The 14,023-nt window shown below is 45.1% G+C and overlaps 2 protein-coding genes across 3 annotated transcripts in view; both read right to left on the reverse strand.

Moving 5' to 3' along the window:
- SH3BP5 (SH3 domain binding protein 5) overlaps nucleotides 1-4,278 on the reverse strand; it is a 52,994-nt gene extending 48,716 nt beyond the window's left edge. For both annotated transcript variants that reach the window (XM_075418910.1, XM_075418909.1), the window contains exons 1-2: nucleotides 4,154-4,278; nucleotides 2,026-2,088 (exon numbers count right to left, since the gene is read on the reverse strand). In XM_075418910.1, the coding sequence (XP_075275025.1) occupies nucleotides 2,026-2,088; nucleotides 4,154-4,234 (144 nt within the window). In that variant the 5' untranslated portion in view covers nucleotides 4,235-4,278. The remainder of the gene's footprint in view (nucleotides 1-2,025; nucleotides 2,089-4,153) is intronic.
- Nucleotides 4,279-4,619: 341 nt separating this feature from the next.
- The window catches only part of METTL6 (methyltransferase 6, tRNA N3-cytidine), a 41,101-nt gene continuing 31,697 nt past the window's right edge, over nucleotides 4,620-14,023 (reverse strand). Inside the window, exons 6-7 of the transcript XR_012763735.1 lie at nucleotides 6,157-6,286; nucleotides 4,620-5,540 (exon numbers count right to left, since the gene is read on the reverse strand). The gene's annotated coding sequence lies outside the window, so the exon portion shown is untranslated. The remainder of the gene's footprint in view (nucleotides 5,541-6,156; nucleotides 6,287-14,023) is intronic.

Genomic DNA, 14,023 nt, shown 5'->3' on the forward strand with positions numbered 1-14,023 from the left:
GTCTATTTAAAATGCATTTATCAGCATGTATATAAATTAAGCCTTGCTTACATCATCCAGCTGCATTTGTCCTCGAAATTTAAGAAGATCAAAAGTAATGAAAATCTTTCTGGATTAAAAATTATGCAGTTGCATGATACCACAAACAGGCTTCAATACAGTAAGATTTTCAGAGGAAAAGCAAAGAGGAAATATTCATGAAAGCATACTGTTGAAGATATTCCAAATTAATTCCATCAAACACTGCTTACAGTAAGTACTACAGACAGATCTGCAGTAAAAATTCAATGACACAGAGGTATAAAGCATCATATAACCATTCTCTGCACTATCTGACACCTAGTATTTCTTAGACTAAGTAAGGTAAGCAACAACGTTAGGCTAATGTGGAAACACTGCTCTTTTATTTACAATGATGTACCCAGGAGCGTTTTGAGCTCAATGTGTCACACACAGAGTAGCTACAAATCTCCAGGCTCTACAAACACTTGAACACATGAATAATTTTAATCAAGCAGTAAAATCCCATCTTAAGTCATTGGGACTTGTATTTCGTGAGTATGCATTTCCATTATTATTCTAGCTGCTTCATAATACATCCTCAGTGCAAGGTTATGACAAGATTAATGAAATCCAGGCAACTATCCATAGCACCATCTTTCAATTTCAGTACCTCAGCATGAAATAAGGAGACTGAAAAGAGATATATATAATGATTTTCTTTTTTATACATGTATATAAAGAGTCCTGAAGTAGGTACTGTTGCAGACTGGCATACTGATTTTTAAAGTTCACTCATAAAATTTAAATCAAGCTAGTGGCACCGAACAGTTTTCGCAGCTGAAATATAGTTTAATTTTGCATAACAAACAGACCCCGTTCCACTAAGTTTATTTGCCAATAAATTCATGATCTACATATCACAAAGCACAGAAAATGCAAACAAGTAGGAAGAAGAAAACAGCCACGTGACACGGCTGCTTTGCTTCCAAAGAAGTTCATAACCCTATATTCTGTTTGGTGCATAGAGTGGATATTCCAATATTAATTTAAAATAATTCCAGGAACCACGCCATGCTCCAGGTACCCATCTCATGAAAACATACATACAAGGGTGGGTGGATGGAAATCAAACACAGACTTTGACATTTTGAAGATGCAGAACAGAAATTTATAAATGTACTTTTAGAGTATGCTCATCGCTGTAATCTCAGCATGTTTTGACACAGTATTCAAAATACTGCAATATTATCAAAATTATTTAGGATGTAAAGTAGCATTTTATGCCAGTTTTCCTTTAGTAGCGTATTCATCTCTCACGTCCACTGGCTTTATCGTCTTTGTTTTGCAATTAACAAAAGAAAAATTTAGACACACAAGTAAGACAGTTTGTTTTAATTGTTATTAGATCAATAATGCTGAGTCTTCCAGAATAACTACCAAGTAGCTGAAGCTCAGATCTGGGGCTTTAGAAACAATTTATTCAGAACTTTCTATTAGACTTTTAAGTGTCCAAGAAAACCTCTTTTTCCAGCTAGGAAGTCTTTTCCTTCAACTTTCCTTCATTACTTTCCTCACTCAAAAAGTAATGACAAAAAAGGCAAAACTAACGAGCTAAAAAAAATAGCCCCCAGATCCTGGCAGGTAATTGCATGGCAAAGAACTCTTAAGCAAATAAACTTTCACTGCCTATAATCACAAGAACACAAACCAAAACCAGTGACTAGTAAAAACAGAACTTGTCCAAGTTTAGTTTCAAAACCTAAAAATAGGGTTTGGTGGGGGAGGGGACAGCCGGGGTTCTCCACGTAGGGTTTTACAGTGTCAGCATCCCTCTACCTTCTCCCTTTCTGTTCCAGCTGTTAGCTCAGCTCACACCTTTAAAAAAAATCATCACCAGACCCTTCCTGCCAAATTACCATTCAGGATCGCACAATTCAGGAGGGAACCTACTCAAAAATACTGTTCTGTTGCTCAAAAAAATCCAACATGCAAAAAAGGAAAATGCAAGGATGAATTCTGTACCTCCAGCTCCGTCTCTCTCCGATTGATATCATCTGTAGATTGATTCAGTTTTTCCAGCTCCCCCTAGAAAGAAAGAAAAGTTACTGGCACATTAAGAAACCAAGGGGAAAAAAATGTCTGAGAATGCTCATTCAGCACCCCCACTGAAAGCTGACAAGGGCTGTAGCTTACAAATTCAGTGAAAAGAGGAAACATTGAGACATTTAGAATAACTTTGCCACTGGTCTTCTATTTTGCTACTTACAAAAAAAAATAATCAGAGAAGCGCTATAGTTCTATTTTAAGGCAGTACATTTCCTGTTCTCACTTATTCCTCCCTATTAAAAATAAACATAAGGTACAGTAAGTTCTCTCTTGCTAATCAATATAGTCAGTATCTGCTAGTTTCCAGTGAGATATACACAAAGGTACACAAAACGATTAGCATAAAGTTAGTACCATCACAGGAGGCATACAGTGAAAGCACAGCATTGATAAGAAACCTGTCTTGCAGCACAAGAGGCATCTTACTCTGGATTTTGGCAAACCATTTTAGATCACCAGTCAATGGGACATATGATTACGTTTACTTAGCCTGCCTTCGTGCCAAAATTTTGGTCTCTTATCAGCAAAAACAAAGGTGTTAAATCCCTTGAATAAATATTTACTAGAGGTGGTGCTGGCATGAATGAAGTTACTGTAACAAACAAAGTTCATTGTTAACGACTTTCTCATCACAAAAAGCAACCATCGGGAGCAGGCTCCAATAGCCTCCTCTATTTGAGCAACATGTTACTCCATGTGAGATCCTATGATTTCAACGGGAGTGTTCTCCAACTCAAACATTATTTAATTCTCAACCAGTGTAACAGAAGCCGCCTTGAAATGTTTAGCTGTACAAACAGAACACTGTAAATTGATTGTCACTTGAGTGATTTCCCACTAGATTACAAGAAAGACTCTGGTTACAATCAGAAAGGAATTAATTGCAACAGTTTAGTTCTCTCTTATCCTCGGAGGTCAGATTTCATTTCCAGCTCCTACGATCTGGAAGATACATATTTGCATACCCATGTTTGCTGAAACAGACACTCACACAGAAATTACCTCACTGCCTTTTGCTGTAAGGCTAAGAACCTTGCGGCTCTCAGGGAGGCAGACACAGCAGCCTGTTTTTTCAACTAAACAGAAAAGTCAACAAAAACCCTGTTTCGCCAGCAATGTGCAGATCAGGTACACAGAAACACACTGCAAGCTGAAGAACCCATGGCCAAAATCACGTCAACAGGCACTAGCAGAGCTCAGCTTCTCAAAATCAGAGCAGTAACAGGCCAGCTTTTGGCAGAGGGCCTCGCTCTGTGTAACCATGTTTTGTGAATTTCTGCAATTGCTCTGCCTGGCCCTAGAAAATAAAAGCTCACGATGGAGCAAAGAATGACAATTACAGCAAGGAGGGCCCCATGCCAAGGATCCATCCCCTCAGCAATGTACACCCATGCTTATATTCGCTCATGACAAACGGTCCCAGAAAAGCTGGAGGCAAAAGCCACAAATCTACAGAGACCTAAAAATACATTTCATTTCAGGGACCACAGTGCACTGAAGTTCGCACCAGGCAATTGGTCAAGACATGATTTGGGGGAGAAAAGCTTTGTTTAGAAAGCATGCAAGAATAAAAAGCATTTCAGCAGGCGTTCATAGAGACAAAACGTCATCTTTCACTAAAGCTCCTTCTGCAAACAAATAAAAATAATTCTGAAAATCTATGCTTTCCTCCATTTACGAATCTCTGAGCACCAGCCCTGTTTCACGAGCAAGGTCACGCTGTCACGGTTAAAGAATACAGGGGGAGGGGGGTGTCAGCAGGAGGAGGAGGGAGGGTGCCCAGCGGAGCCCGGGGCCGCGGGGTAACAAAGCGCCGGGGGGCCCGGGGCCGCTCCCCCCGCACGCCGAGACACCCGGGGGCTGCTCCGCACCCCCCCCCCCGCCACCGCCAATACACGCGTGTGTATGTACGCGTGGATATACATACAGAAATAAGAAAAAAAAAATGAAAGGCAGTCATAATGCTAATTATGATACCGGTATTAAAACAGAATACAAAATTAAGCGACCCCCGGAGAGGCCAGCAAGGCGCGGCGGCCCTCACCTGGATGCGGGGGTCCACCTCCTCCTCCTCGGGGCGCGGGCCCTCCTCGGCGGCGCGGCCGCGCCTGCCCCCCGCATCCATGGCGCCAGCCGCCCCCTCCCAGCTGCCTCCCGCCGCTGCCTCCCGCCGCGGCTCCGGCCCCGGCGCCACCGCCCCCCGGCCCGGCCCCGCCTCCGGTGGTGCCTCCCCCTCCCCCTCCCCTCCCTCTCCGCCTCTTTGTGCGTTCGGTTCGCACCGCGAGGAGGAGGAAATGAGCGCAGAACTGCGGGGTTTCCTTTCTTTTTAACCTTCCTTCCCGCTCCCCCCGCCCCTTTTTTCGCGTGGGTTACCGGTGCTGTTTCGCCGCGCTCCGCGGCAGGGCGGGAGACCCAAAGGAGCAGTTTCAGGTGCAGGGAAATGCTAACGATACCTTTTTTATTATTATTATTATATTATTATTATTATTATTATTATATTCCCCTCTTCTTTCTTCTTTTTCAGGCTCTGCTAGGGGCTGACGTGTCTATGGAGAAGAAAAGGGGTGAGGAAGGGAGGAGATAAAAATAATAAAGGTGCCTACAACAACCTTGAAAATCCAAACAAAACCCAGATTTCTGTTGTGTGGCAGCTGAACAAGCCGCTGTCGTACCTGCTGGATGCGGCAGAAAAAGTCGTACTGAAGACGTGTCCTTTTGCTGTCAGTGGAAAGGAACTTCTTGCAAGAAGCACCGACGCTGCATACGCGTGGCCCCTGGCTAGCAGAGCACTTCGGGTTAGGGTCTCCTTAATCACGAGGGCAATGCCCAAACTGGCACCTGAACACTAACGGGAAAAGAGCGGGCAGCCCTTCTGACTAGCAGGTTACCGGCAGGGATGGGCTCCAGCACTTCGCCATCTCACTTGCCTCGGGCACGGCTGAAACCCCCTCTGCGGGCTGCTGCAAAGAAATAAAATTTTAATCGGTTACTGCCTCTTCCCTTCTCACAGCAACTCCACAGAGAGATGAACAGCGCATTCCCTCATCGCTGAAAAGGAAAAACGTGGTGCTTTGCCAAGCTCTTTTCAGTAGTGCCCAGCAACAGGACAAGGGGCAATGGGCACAAACTGAGGCACAGGAAGTTCCGTCTGAACATGAGGAAAAACTTCTTCCCTCTGAGGGTGACGGAGCACTGGAACAGGCTGCCCAGGGAGGCTGTGGAGTCTCCTTCTCTGGAGATATTCAAGACCTGCCTGGACAAGGTCCTGTGCAGCCTGCTGTAGGTGACCCTGCTTCGTCAGGGGGTTTGGACTAGATGACCCACAGAGGTCCCTTCCAACTCCGAACATTCTGTGATTCTGTGATTTGCCTTTTCCCTCCTCAAGACGTGGAGAAGACAGTCCCAGCAGAGCACAGGGGCCAGGCTACCACCTAAGGAAAACAAGGCAAGAAGTGGCAGTTGGCTGAGCCAAGACCCTTCCTCAAATCACGCCGACCACGCCGAACCGCTCCCTCACTCCCTCTGAGTGGGCAACAAGTAATTTCAAACAAATGAGGAATGTGTCTCCACCTTTAAAGTATCACTTTTGATTTAACAAAAAGGTAACAATAAAAAATTAAAAATCATAAAGAATTTAAAAAACTGCTCTTAGACATGGCAAAGAAGCTTCCTTTGAGAGACAGAAGGTGAAAAAAAATCACAGCAAAGTACAAGAACATAAAAATTCATGTTCCTAAGGTGAAAAAAGTGGTAAAAGAAAAGCATTCAAGATCTTCCAAACACTGTAAAGCAACTGGGGGGGGGCGGGGGGGGGGGGGAGAAAAGGAGATGGGAGGAAGAGGAGAGTGGCACAAACATTTGAAAATAGTATAAACATGCAAAGTGACACCAACAAACTAAAATAATCAAGGAACAGAGGAGGTGTTGCAGAAACGCAGATGGATTGTTTGCAACATCTTCATTCCTCATAGAAGAAGAAATCATGTAAGGAAGAAAAAAAAAAAAAAGGAAAAAAAAAAACCCATTGGCCAAAGCCGAGTGTTTTACCGATGTCCATTCAGGGAGCTCAAGGTGTACACACAGCCAGAGGTTCCCAGGGCCCCGGTGCCTCTCATCTCTGGAGTGCTGTGGCTCATGCCAAGACCGTGGTGGTCCAACGTCCAAAGTTCTCATCATCCTAAAAGAGCACAGAAAACGCAAAGCAGCATATGGAAGAGTTAATGCTGGCAATCCCGCTGTTGTCGCTTACATTTCTAGCAAACAAGGCAACGTAAAACAGCTACCGTAGCTTTGCCATATTTCTCCAAAACCTCCGCAGTCTGACCCACGGCAATGTCACGCAAAGCACTGCCCGCTGCCTGGGGTCCGGAAATACCCCCGTGCAGACCATGCCCTCCCCAAGGGATTTGTAATGTTTGAGCAAGGACTCTGTTCTTCCATTGCCACCACGACAGTCCCCGTGACCGTCACAGCTCAAAAAACCTCCAGCCAAGCTGATCAATCTGCTACCATCGAGGCAGAGCAAGCTGTTCCTTTCCTCAGCCTACGGTGGAATTTGCATGTTGGGAGGGCTGCCCGCAGAGCTCAGCGCTGTGCAAGAGATGGTATGAATACACAGGTCCTTTTTTCCACGGCTCCCAAATCTCACACGGGTCCCCAGGGGCGCTGAGATCATTTTATACCAAGCCAATGCATCGGAAAGATTTATACATAAAAAAATTGACGAAGAATGCACGTCACATGCCTGTCACCACTGTAGACATCGCTAAGGCATAAACAGCAAAGTGGCCTTAAGGGAAAGATTTGATGGAAAAGGGAAAGGGAGATTAATCAGTACACATGAAGATCAATAAAAGACTCAAGAATATTAGTCGCATGCTCAGTTTTTTTCCCTTCGCCACACAATAGTTTTGGCTGAAACTGCTGTCACTTCCAAAGGGTGGCAAAGCCCCGGGAGTATCCAAGGAACAACCCTGCACGTAGGCAGGCTTCACGCTCTGCTTAAGTCAATACGGCTCAAGAAGTCAACTGTGGATGATGGCATTTGGGCATTACTTTTGCCAAGTCATGAGTGATCTCATCCCAGCAAATCTCTCTCTTTTAACAGGATCTGTTAAAAGCCGGACACCTCCCCAACCCCACCCCACTCCCAGAAAGCCAGTCATACCAACCTTTTTGCTTCCCCCACAGGTCCCACGTGCGCCACGGCTGCTGAGTAAAGCCTGCATGAGGCTTGACCAAGACAGCCTGTGCTTTCTCCTGTATGAATATTTCAAAACCCTGGTCCCAAGCATTCAATATTTGAACAAAGCACTGTGCAGTTAAGGCAGGAAGAAACAGCTCACCCTTTCACTAACGGGATTCCAGAGCTGCCGCAGCAGAGAATCAGCCCAGACCCGCTAGGCCAGGCTGCAGCTTGGAGCTACGCTGGAGATAGTAGAGCTCACTTAAAAAGCACGAGGAGAGGTACTGGTGCAGGGAAAGACGTGATCCAAGTTACCTGGACGGCCAATTTAATTGCACTGGGCAGCGCCTCTGTGTTGCGACATGACAGCAGCCATTTCGGGTACAACTTATTCATTAACAGCAGATCCCAGAGCATGGAAATTCATGGGCAAGGGTCATGCTCTGGCCAAGAGCACTTGCACAGCCTTACTTTTGGGGGAAGTTGCCACATAACCCCAGTTTTTGGTCCCAGGGAAATCCTCAGTGCACAGGCAGCATTTGGCAGGGGAAAGAAGGAAACATCTGTATTTTGAGGGAGGAGTACAGAGAGGAATTATCTCCCTCATTCTGGAGGATGGTTTGAAGAATAGGTATTACTTCTCTGAACAGACATTGGGGAACTAGAAGGTATATTTTAAATAAAAGCAGCTGGGAAGAAGCATGCATCATTGAAGCACCGCTTGGGGAAACATACTAATGACTGTAGTTAATCTAGGTGGAAAAAAATCAAAGTGAATGGATGGTGTAATTTTACATATATTTGATAATGGTAGATTCTGAATGGATTTTAAGGAAGGGCTGGTTTTCTTCCAGATCTCATCTTACATTCAAACTGCTGCTCACACTTGCCCTCAAAGCTTGCTTCTGCCCAAGCACTAGAGGCAAGGACCTAAAACACAAATCACAGTTGCATTTCCTTCCACAGAAAGAAGTATTTCTGCTTCTTGAACACTGATAGCATATTGAGCAGAGTTCAGGACTAATTAAGGCACATTTGATTACTGAAGACACATTTGCAGTTCATGGAAGCTTTTGCAGAGAAAACAGCCTGAGAGACAGAGCCTTGCTTACAGCATACTGCCTTTATCCTCAAGGGGAGTGGAGAAACAGTTCTGCTCTGAAAAATTCTTCTGTTTCCAATGATTATGGTGCTAGAGGCTAACTTCCCAGTTGATCTCAAATATTGAAATCACACTGTTGCAATTTGGTTTTAAATAACTTACCATCAAACAAACACAGAAGTATAATCACAGAATTGTAGAATGGTTTGGGTTGGAAGGGACCCTATAGATCACCTAGTCCCAACCCCCCTGCCACGGGCAGGGACACCTTCCACTAGAGCAGGTTGCCCAAAGCCCCATCCAACCTGGCCCTGAACACTGCCAGGGAGGGGGCATCCACAGCTTCTCTGGGCAACCTGTCCCAGTGCCTCACCACCCTCAGAGTAAAGAATCTCTTCCTTCTATCTAATCCAAATCTACCCTCTTTCAGTTTATAGCCATTACCCCTTGTCCTGTCACTACCTGCCCTTGTAAAAAGTCCCTCTCCAGCTTCCTTGTGCGCCCCTTCAGGTAACAGAAGGCTGTTCTAAGGTCTCCCTGGAGCCGTCTCTTCTCCAGGATTAAACACTCCAATTCTAAGGAGGAAAAAAAGTGTATGAAACATAGTGCCCAAAATACATTTATGGGCATAAAATCCTCCACCTAATTTCTTAACTGAAGTAATCCTGAAACCAGTTCACTACACTGACTTTCGCAATGTTACAGCAGAGACTTGTTCAGCTCAGGGAATGTCTGTTTAAAAACAAAGCCACCACCACCCTCTTCCAAACTGCAGCAAAGGCATTGCTCTGTCAACATTCAAACCCCATGTGCTTTCCTGGTTTTCAGAAGTATATTGCACATGTTTGAAACATTTTTAAACATCAAGTAGGATCTCACCCGCAATCACAGTACATTTGAAGATCTGCTACTCCGTATCTTAAGCTTTGATAAGAGGCTAAGTGCATATGTTTTTTGAAGATATACGCTGCATTTATGGAAGATTTTGAATTCCCTGGATGTACATGCAGGGTATTAAACATGTAAGAAGTAGTCAGAATCAAAACTCCCTCTGACTTCCTTCTCAAGCAAATTTTCACGCTTCTACACTCACAATGGTTGTGGCATGCTCGTGCTTTGCATTTTAGGAAGCACTAAAAATCAATTATCTTTTCTACAACATTTTGTAAGATGCTATCATCTTATGAACTTGCACACAAACGATGCACACAAAGAGACATTAATGGAGCTTGAGCATCTATGGTGCAAACAATTGTTCCCGACCTACAAGGAATGTATTTAAAGAGAAAGCTACATCCCAAAATACCCTTTAATTTAACTTCTTTTTAACAAGCACCATTTAAGGTTAAAAACACTCTCTAGGCTTCACCGGGCTACAAAGAAAGGAAGTTCATTTAAATTTATTTTCTAGACACACTCACCTTAGTATCTTTCACAAAAAATAAATACAAGGAAAATTAGCAAAATTACCTGCTGGTCCAGTTTCTACCTGATATACATTTATGTCCCATGAGCTACTTTTCTTATTATTCTGAACCTAATATTCATAGAATCATAGAATCATTAAGGTTGGAAAAGACCTCTAAGACCCTTGAGTCCAACCATCCACCCAACAACACCATGCCTGCCAAACCATGTCCCGAAGTGCCGCATCTACACATTCTCTGAACACCTCCAGGGACGGGGACTCCACCACCTCCTTGGGCAGCCTATTCCAATGCCTGACCACTCTTTCAGTAAAGAAATTTTTCCTAATATATAACCTAAATCTCCCCTGATGCAACTTGAGGCCATTGCCTCTCGTCCTATTGCTAGTTACCTGGGAGAAGAGACCAACACCTGCCTCACTACACCCTTCTTTCAGGTAGTTGTAGAGACCAGTAAGGTCCCCCCTCAGCCTCCTCTTCTCCAGATTAAACAGCCCCAGCTCCCTCAGCCGCTCCTTGTAAGACTTGTTCTCTAGACCACTTGCCAGCCTCGTTGCCCTTCTCTGGACACGCTCCAGCACCTCAATGTCCTGCTTGTAGTGAGGGGCCCAAAACTGAACACAGCACTCGAGGTGCAGCCTCACCAGTGCTGAGTACAGGGGCATGATCACCTCCCTACTCCTGCTGGCCACCCTATTCCTGATACAAGCCAGGATGCCATTGGCCTTCTTGGCCACCTGGGCACACTGCTGGCTAATAATGATGATGCTTTATACAGATACTGCAAGTGCAATATATTTTACATATATATGTACGCACGCATACACTCACACATACTATGAGATATATATATATATATATACACACAAATGCATGACTAACAGCTTGATGGATTTCCCTGACTGTTGTTTCATTGGGAAAGAACCACCCTCATCACAGGGCTTACTTTCTCCTTCTCCGAGCTGTCTTTTGGCAAGGCAGGTGACAAGTGGAATTTCCCACTGGACACCGTCAGTACAATGACACTACATCGGCAGAGGAGCAGAGCAGTCCTGCTGGTCATCTGGCCAAAATATAGAGTGTGCTGCTTTTGCAGATTTAGGAAATAAGAGAGTAACATCAGACTCTTCCGCAGATCTGCTGCTGAATTATAAGGAAGATCCCCTTTACAGGGCTTGATACTTGAACAGGGAAAACCCTATACTGCACCCTTTTAAGTTGAATATACCTGCCCAGGTTCCCAGTTCTGCCGCCTGCTTTCCTCGATAAGAACTCTCGCATGAGTTTCAACGGAGCAGGATCAAATGCAAAGGTGTTAGTCTGTAGTCAAAGCAAGGGCTTAGACAAGAGGTGTTGCCTTGTGAGAGCCAAAATGAGATGCAAGTGCCATTCTCTTCTACCCAGCCTGACAATTCAGTAATGCTTCTGCAGTGGTGCAGATACATCATTGCTATTCAGTACAAAAACATCCACCCTCATCTTTTATTCTTTACACTTAGACATCTATGCAAACCACATTTAAAACAGTCATTTAAAGAACCACCTCTAATTCCCAAATAACATTAGCCATGTGCAAGAACATTTTTCCAGTCCTTTGTTCGCTTAACGTGCAGACTGATTCCATATTTGTGGCTATTTAACTATATTAGTAGGTTTCTCACTGGTAGATTTAAAGGATAAAATCCCCTCACTGGTCTCTTGCCACCAGCCCACAGTGGTCATGATACCAAATGCAACGCTGACAGATGAAGGCAGGAGTCCCTGCAACACGGCACTATTAGCAACAAACAAGAAGCTCCGGGTAGCAAAGCTCCTGTGGGTCTGGTTCACAGTATTCCATGTATCTGGCGTACTTCAGTGAGAGCCATGAGCGGTTGCTCAAAGGCGGCAGTTTCCACAACCCCTCCCTCACAAAGCATGGCTACTCTATGCGCTCAGCACAGAGTAATTTTCCAGTTCACTATGGGCACCTTCCCGCTGCCAGCGAGGCATCTCCTATGCAGCAAAGCTACCTTGTGTGTGCAGGTTGGTGCACAGCTCTGTGCAAAAGCAGCCTAGTGATCACTGAGAGCCCTCTCTCCACAGACTTCACTTCTTAGTAATCCTGACATCACACAGAAAATTCACCCATAACCTATTTTAAGTTGCTGAGCACACAACATTAACACCTTGAGCCTCCAGAACACCTTTCATCAGAGGATCTCAGAGCATTCCTTCAAGCATCAGCTATCCAGGGAAGCTTTCCCTCTGGTTTCCTGCACAAATCCCAATCCTCACAGGTGCTAACTGATTAAATAGAGGGAAACAGCACAGACATTTCAAGTACAAGGATGGCTCAGAGGATCAGACACCTATTCAAAATGTGCTTTCAAAGAGCAGGCTGAGTAGACGAGGTAGCTACAGAAAGATTTGGGACCTCATTATCATCATGATCAGCTCAAGTGCAAAGGGACAAGGCAGAACCCTGGTCTATATCTGGAGATACCAAAGGTGGGGGCTGGCAACCAATGGGGAACTCCTGCCCCTGCGTTCTGAAGGCAAACTGGCAGCCAGGAGAGAAATGGCTGGGAAGCCCAGAGATGGAGACAGGCCCTTCCACAGTCAAGCCTAATTAGCAAGGTATTAAGAAAAGTGTTTGCACAGTCTCTTTGCTTCCTAACTGCATTTGGCTGACCCATAAGCAGTGACAGGAGAAACAGGAAATGTTTTTTCTACCCTCCTCTTTAGTTTCATTTTCCAGGCCCGTTATATTTATATTTACCTTCTGCCAGAAAATACGAGCTTATCAAGTATCTAGATACAGAAAAAATTGTCTAACAAATTTGAGTTTGATGCCTGCAAGATCCTAAGTATCCACACTTCAAGTGCTCTTTCTAGATATGTATGGAAATCCACAAACTTTAAAAATATTCAAATAAAAAAAAAAAATCCATCTCAGCTTTGTAAAGGTGAGATGCTTCCTTTCCCCCCTTCGTTTCCAAAGCCCCCTTCCCCACTCTCCTACCATTAATAGCAAGATTTTCTGCCCTCCACCCACTGCCTGGCAGAATTGCACTCTTCAGTGCTTCCTATTACATAAAAATCGAGCCATTGAGTACACTGTGTGTAGGAGTGAAGTAGAGTCTGTTTTAGCACCCAACTTTGCATCTCAGGATAAGAAGCAGTGATTATCTGCATTGCCTCTCCTGCCTTCCCCCACGCCACGACCCGCAGGGGCGTGCTGCTGCAGAGCCACATCCCCGCGCTCCCACCCTGGTGCCCGACAGCAGCCCAGAGCAGCACCACGGCTGCGAGACGCGCCCCAATCCAGAGTCAGGCACACAGGGCAGGTTAGGAAACCTGCTGCCACAACCGTGCTGCCAGCAGTATCTGACCAAGTGCCTCACATCTCCAAGAGCTGAATAAACACTTTTAGATTGCAATGCAGACACAGGCTCTCCCTCTCACCTCTGCTCCCCATTCCTCAGCTCTGTCATCTCTACTTCTCCCTCATCATCCAGGCTCAGCCTCTTCTTTTCCACAGTCATAATACATTCCCCTTCTTTTTACCGTCTCAAATATAATTTAACCCACTGCTTCCCTCCTGTCCTTCATTTGTCTTTGTCCTTCCTTCCTCTTTTTCCCTTCTTCTGACCTCCCCAACTTTACATCCTGGAAATCCCTCTCCCAGAGGCAGAATCTGCTGTTCACTCTTCCCAGCTGAAATTCTTCTGTTTCACCCCATCTCTCACTCCCACCACCAAAATGCAGTCTCAGCAGGGCTCTCTCAGCACTGCAACCCACACTAGACACCAGCTCTTGGGCTGACCTTCACCCATCCCAACCCCTCACCAGCTCTTCCCCACAGGTCCCTCAGCCACACAGACAAGGCAGGCACAAAGCAGAGGCTGCTGGGGCTGCCTCAGGGAGCTGAGGAAGAACAGAGGCAGCAGCAAGAAGACACAGTGTAGGTTCTGCAAAAAAATGAAAGCAAAGCTGCCTTCTGCTTTGGGGACTTCTGAGGATTAGGGAATATCCTTACAGCTTCTACAAATTGACATTATGTCTGGGAAGTACAGCATAGATATGCAGGAGCAGGAGGGGAAAAGTATCTTCAGAGTTTCATGACACTGAGTGGTTCAGGTCTCCATCAGCTGAAGAGCTGTAAATACACCAGATCAAACCTTTAGAGTTACCAGATTACAGATACCTGCACTATGT

This window comes from Opisthocomus hoazin, chromosome 4 (assembly GCF_030867145.1).
Source record: "Opisthocomus hoazin isolate bOpiHoa1 chromosome 4, bOpiHoa1.hap1, whole genome shotgun sequence".
NCBI classification, from domain to species: Eukaryota; Metazoa; Chordata; class Aves; order Opisthocomiformes; family Opisthocomidae; genus Opisthocomus; species Opisthocomus hoazin.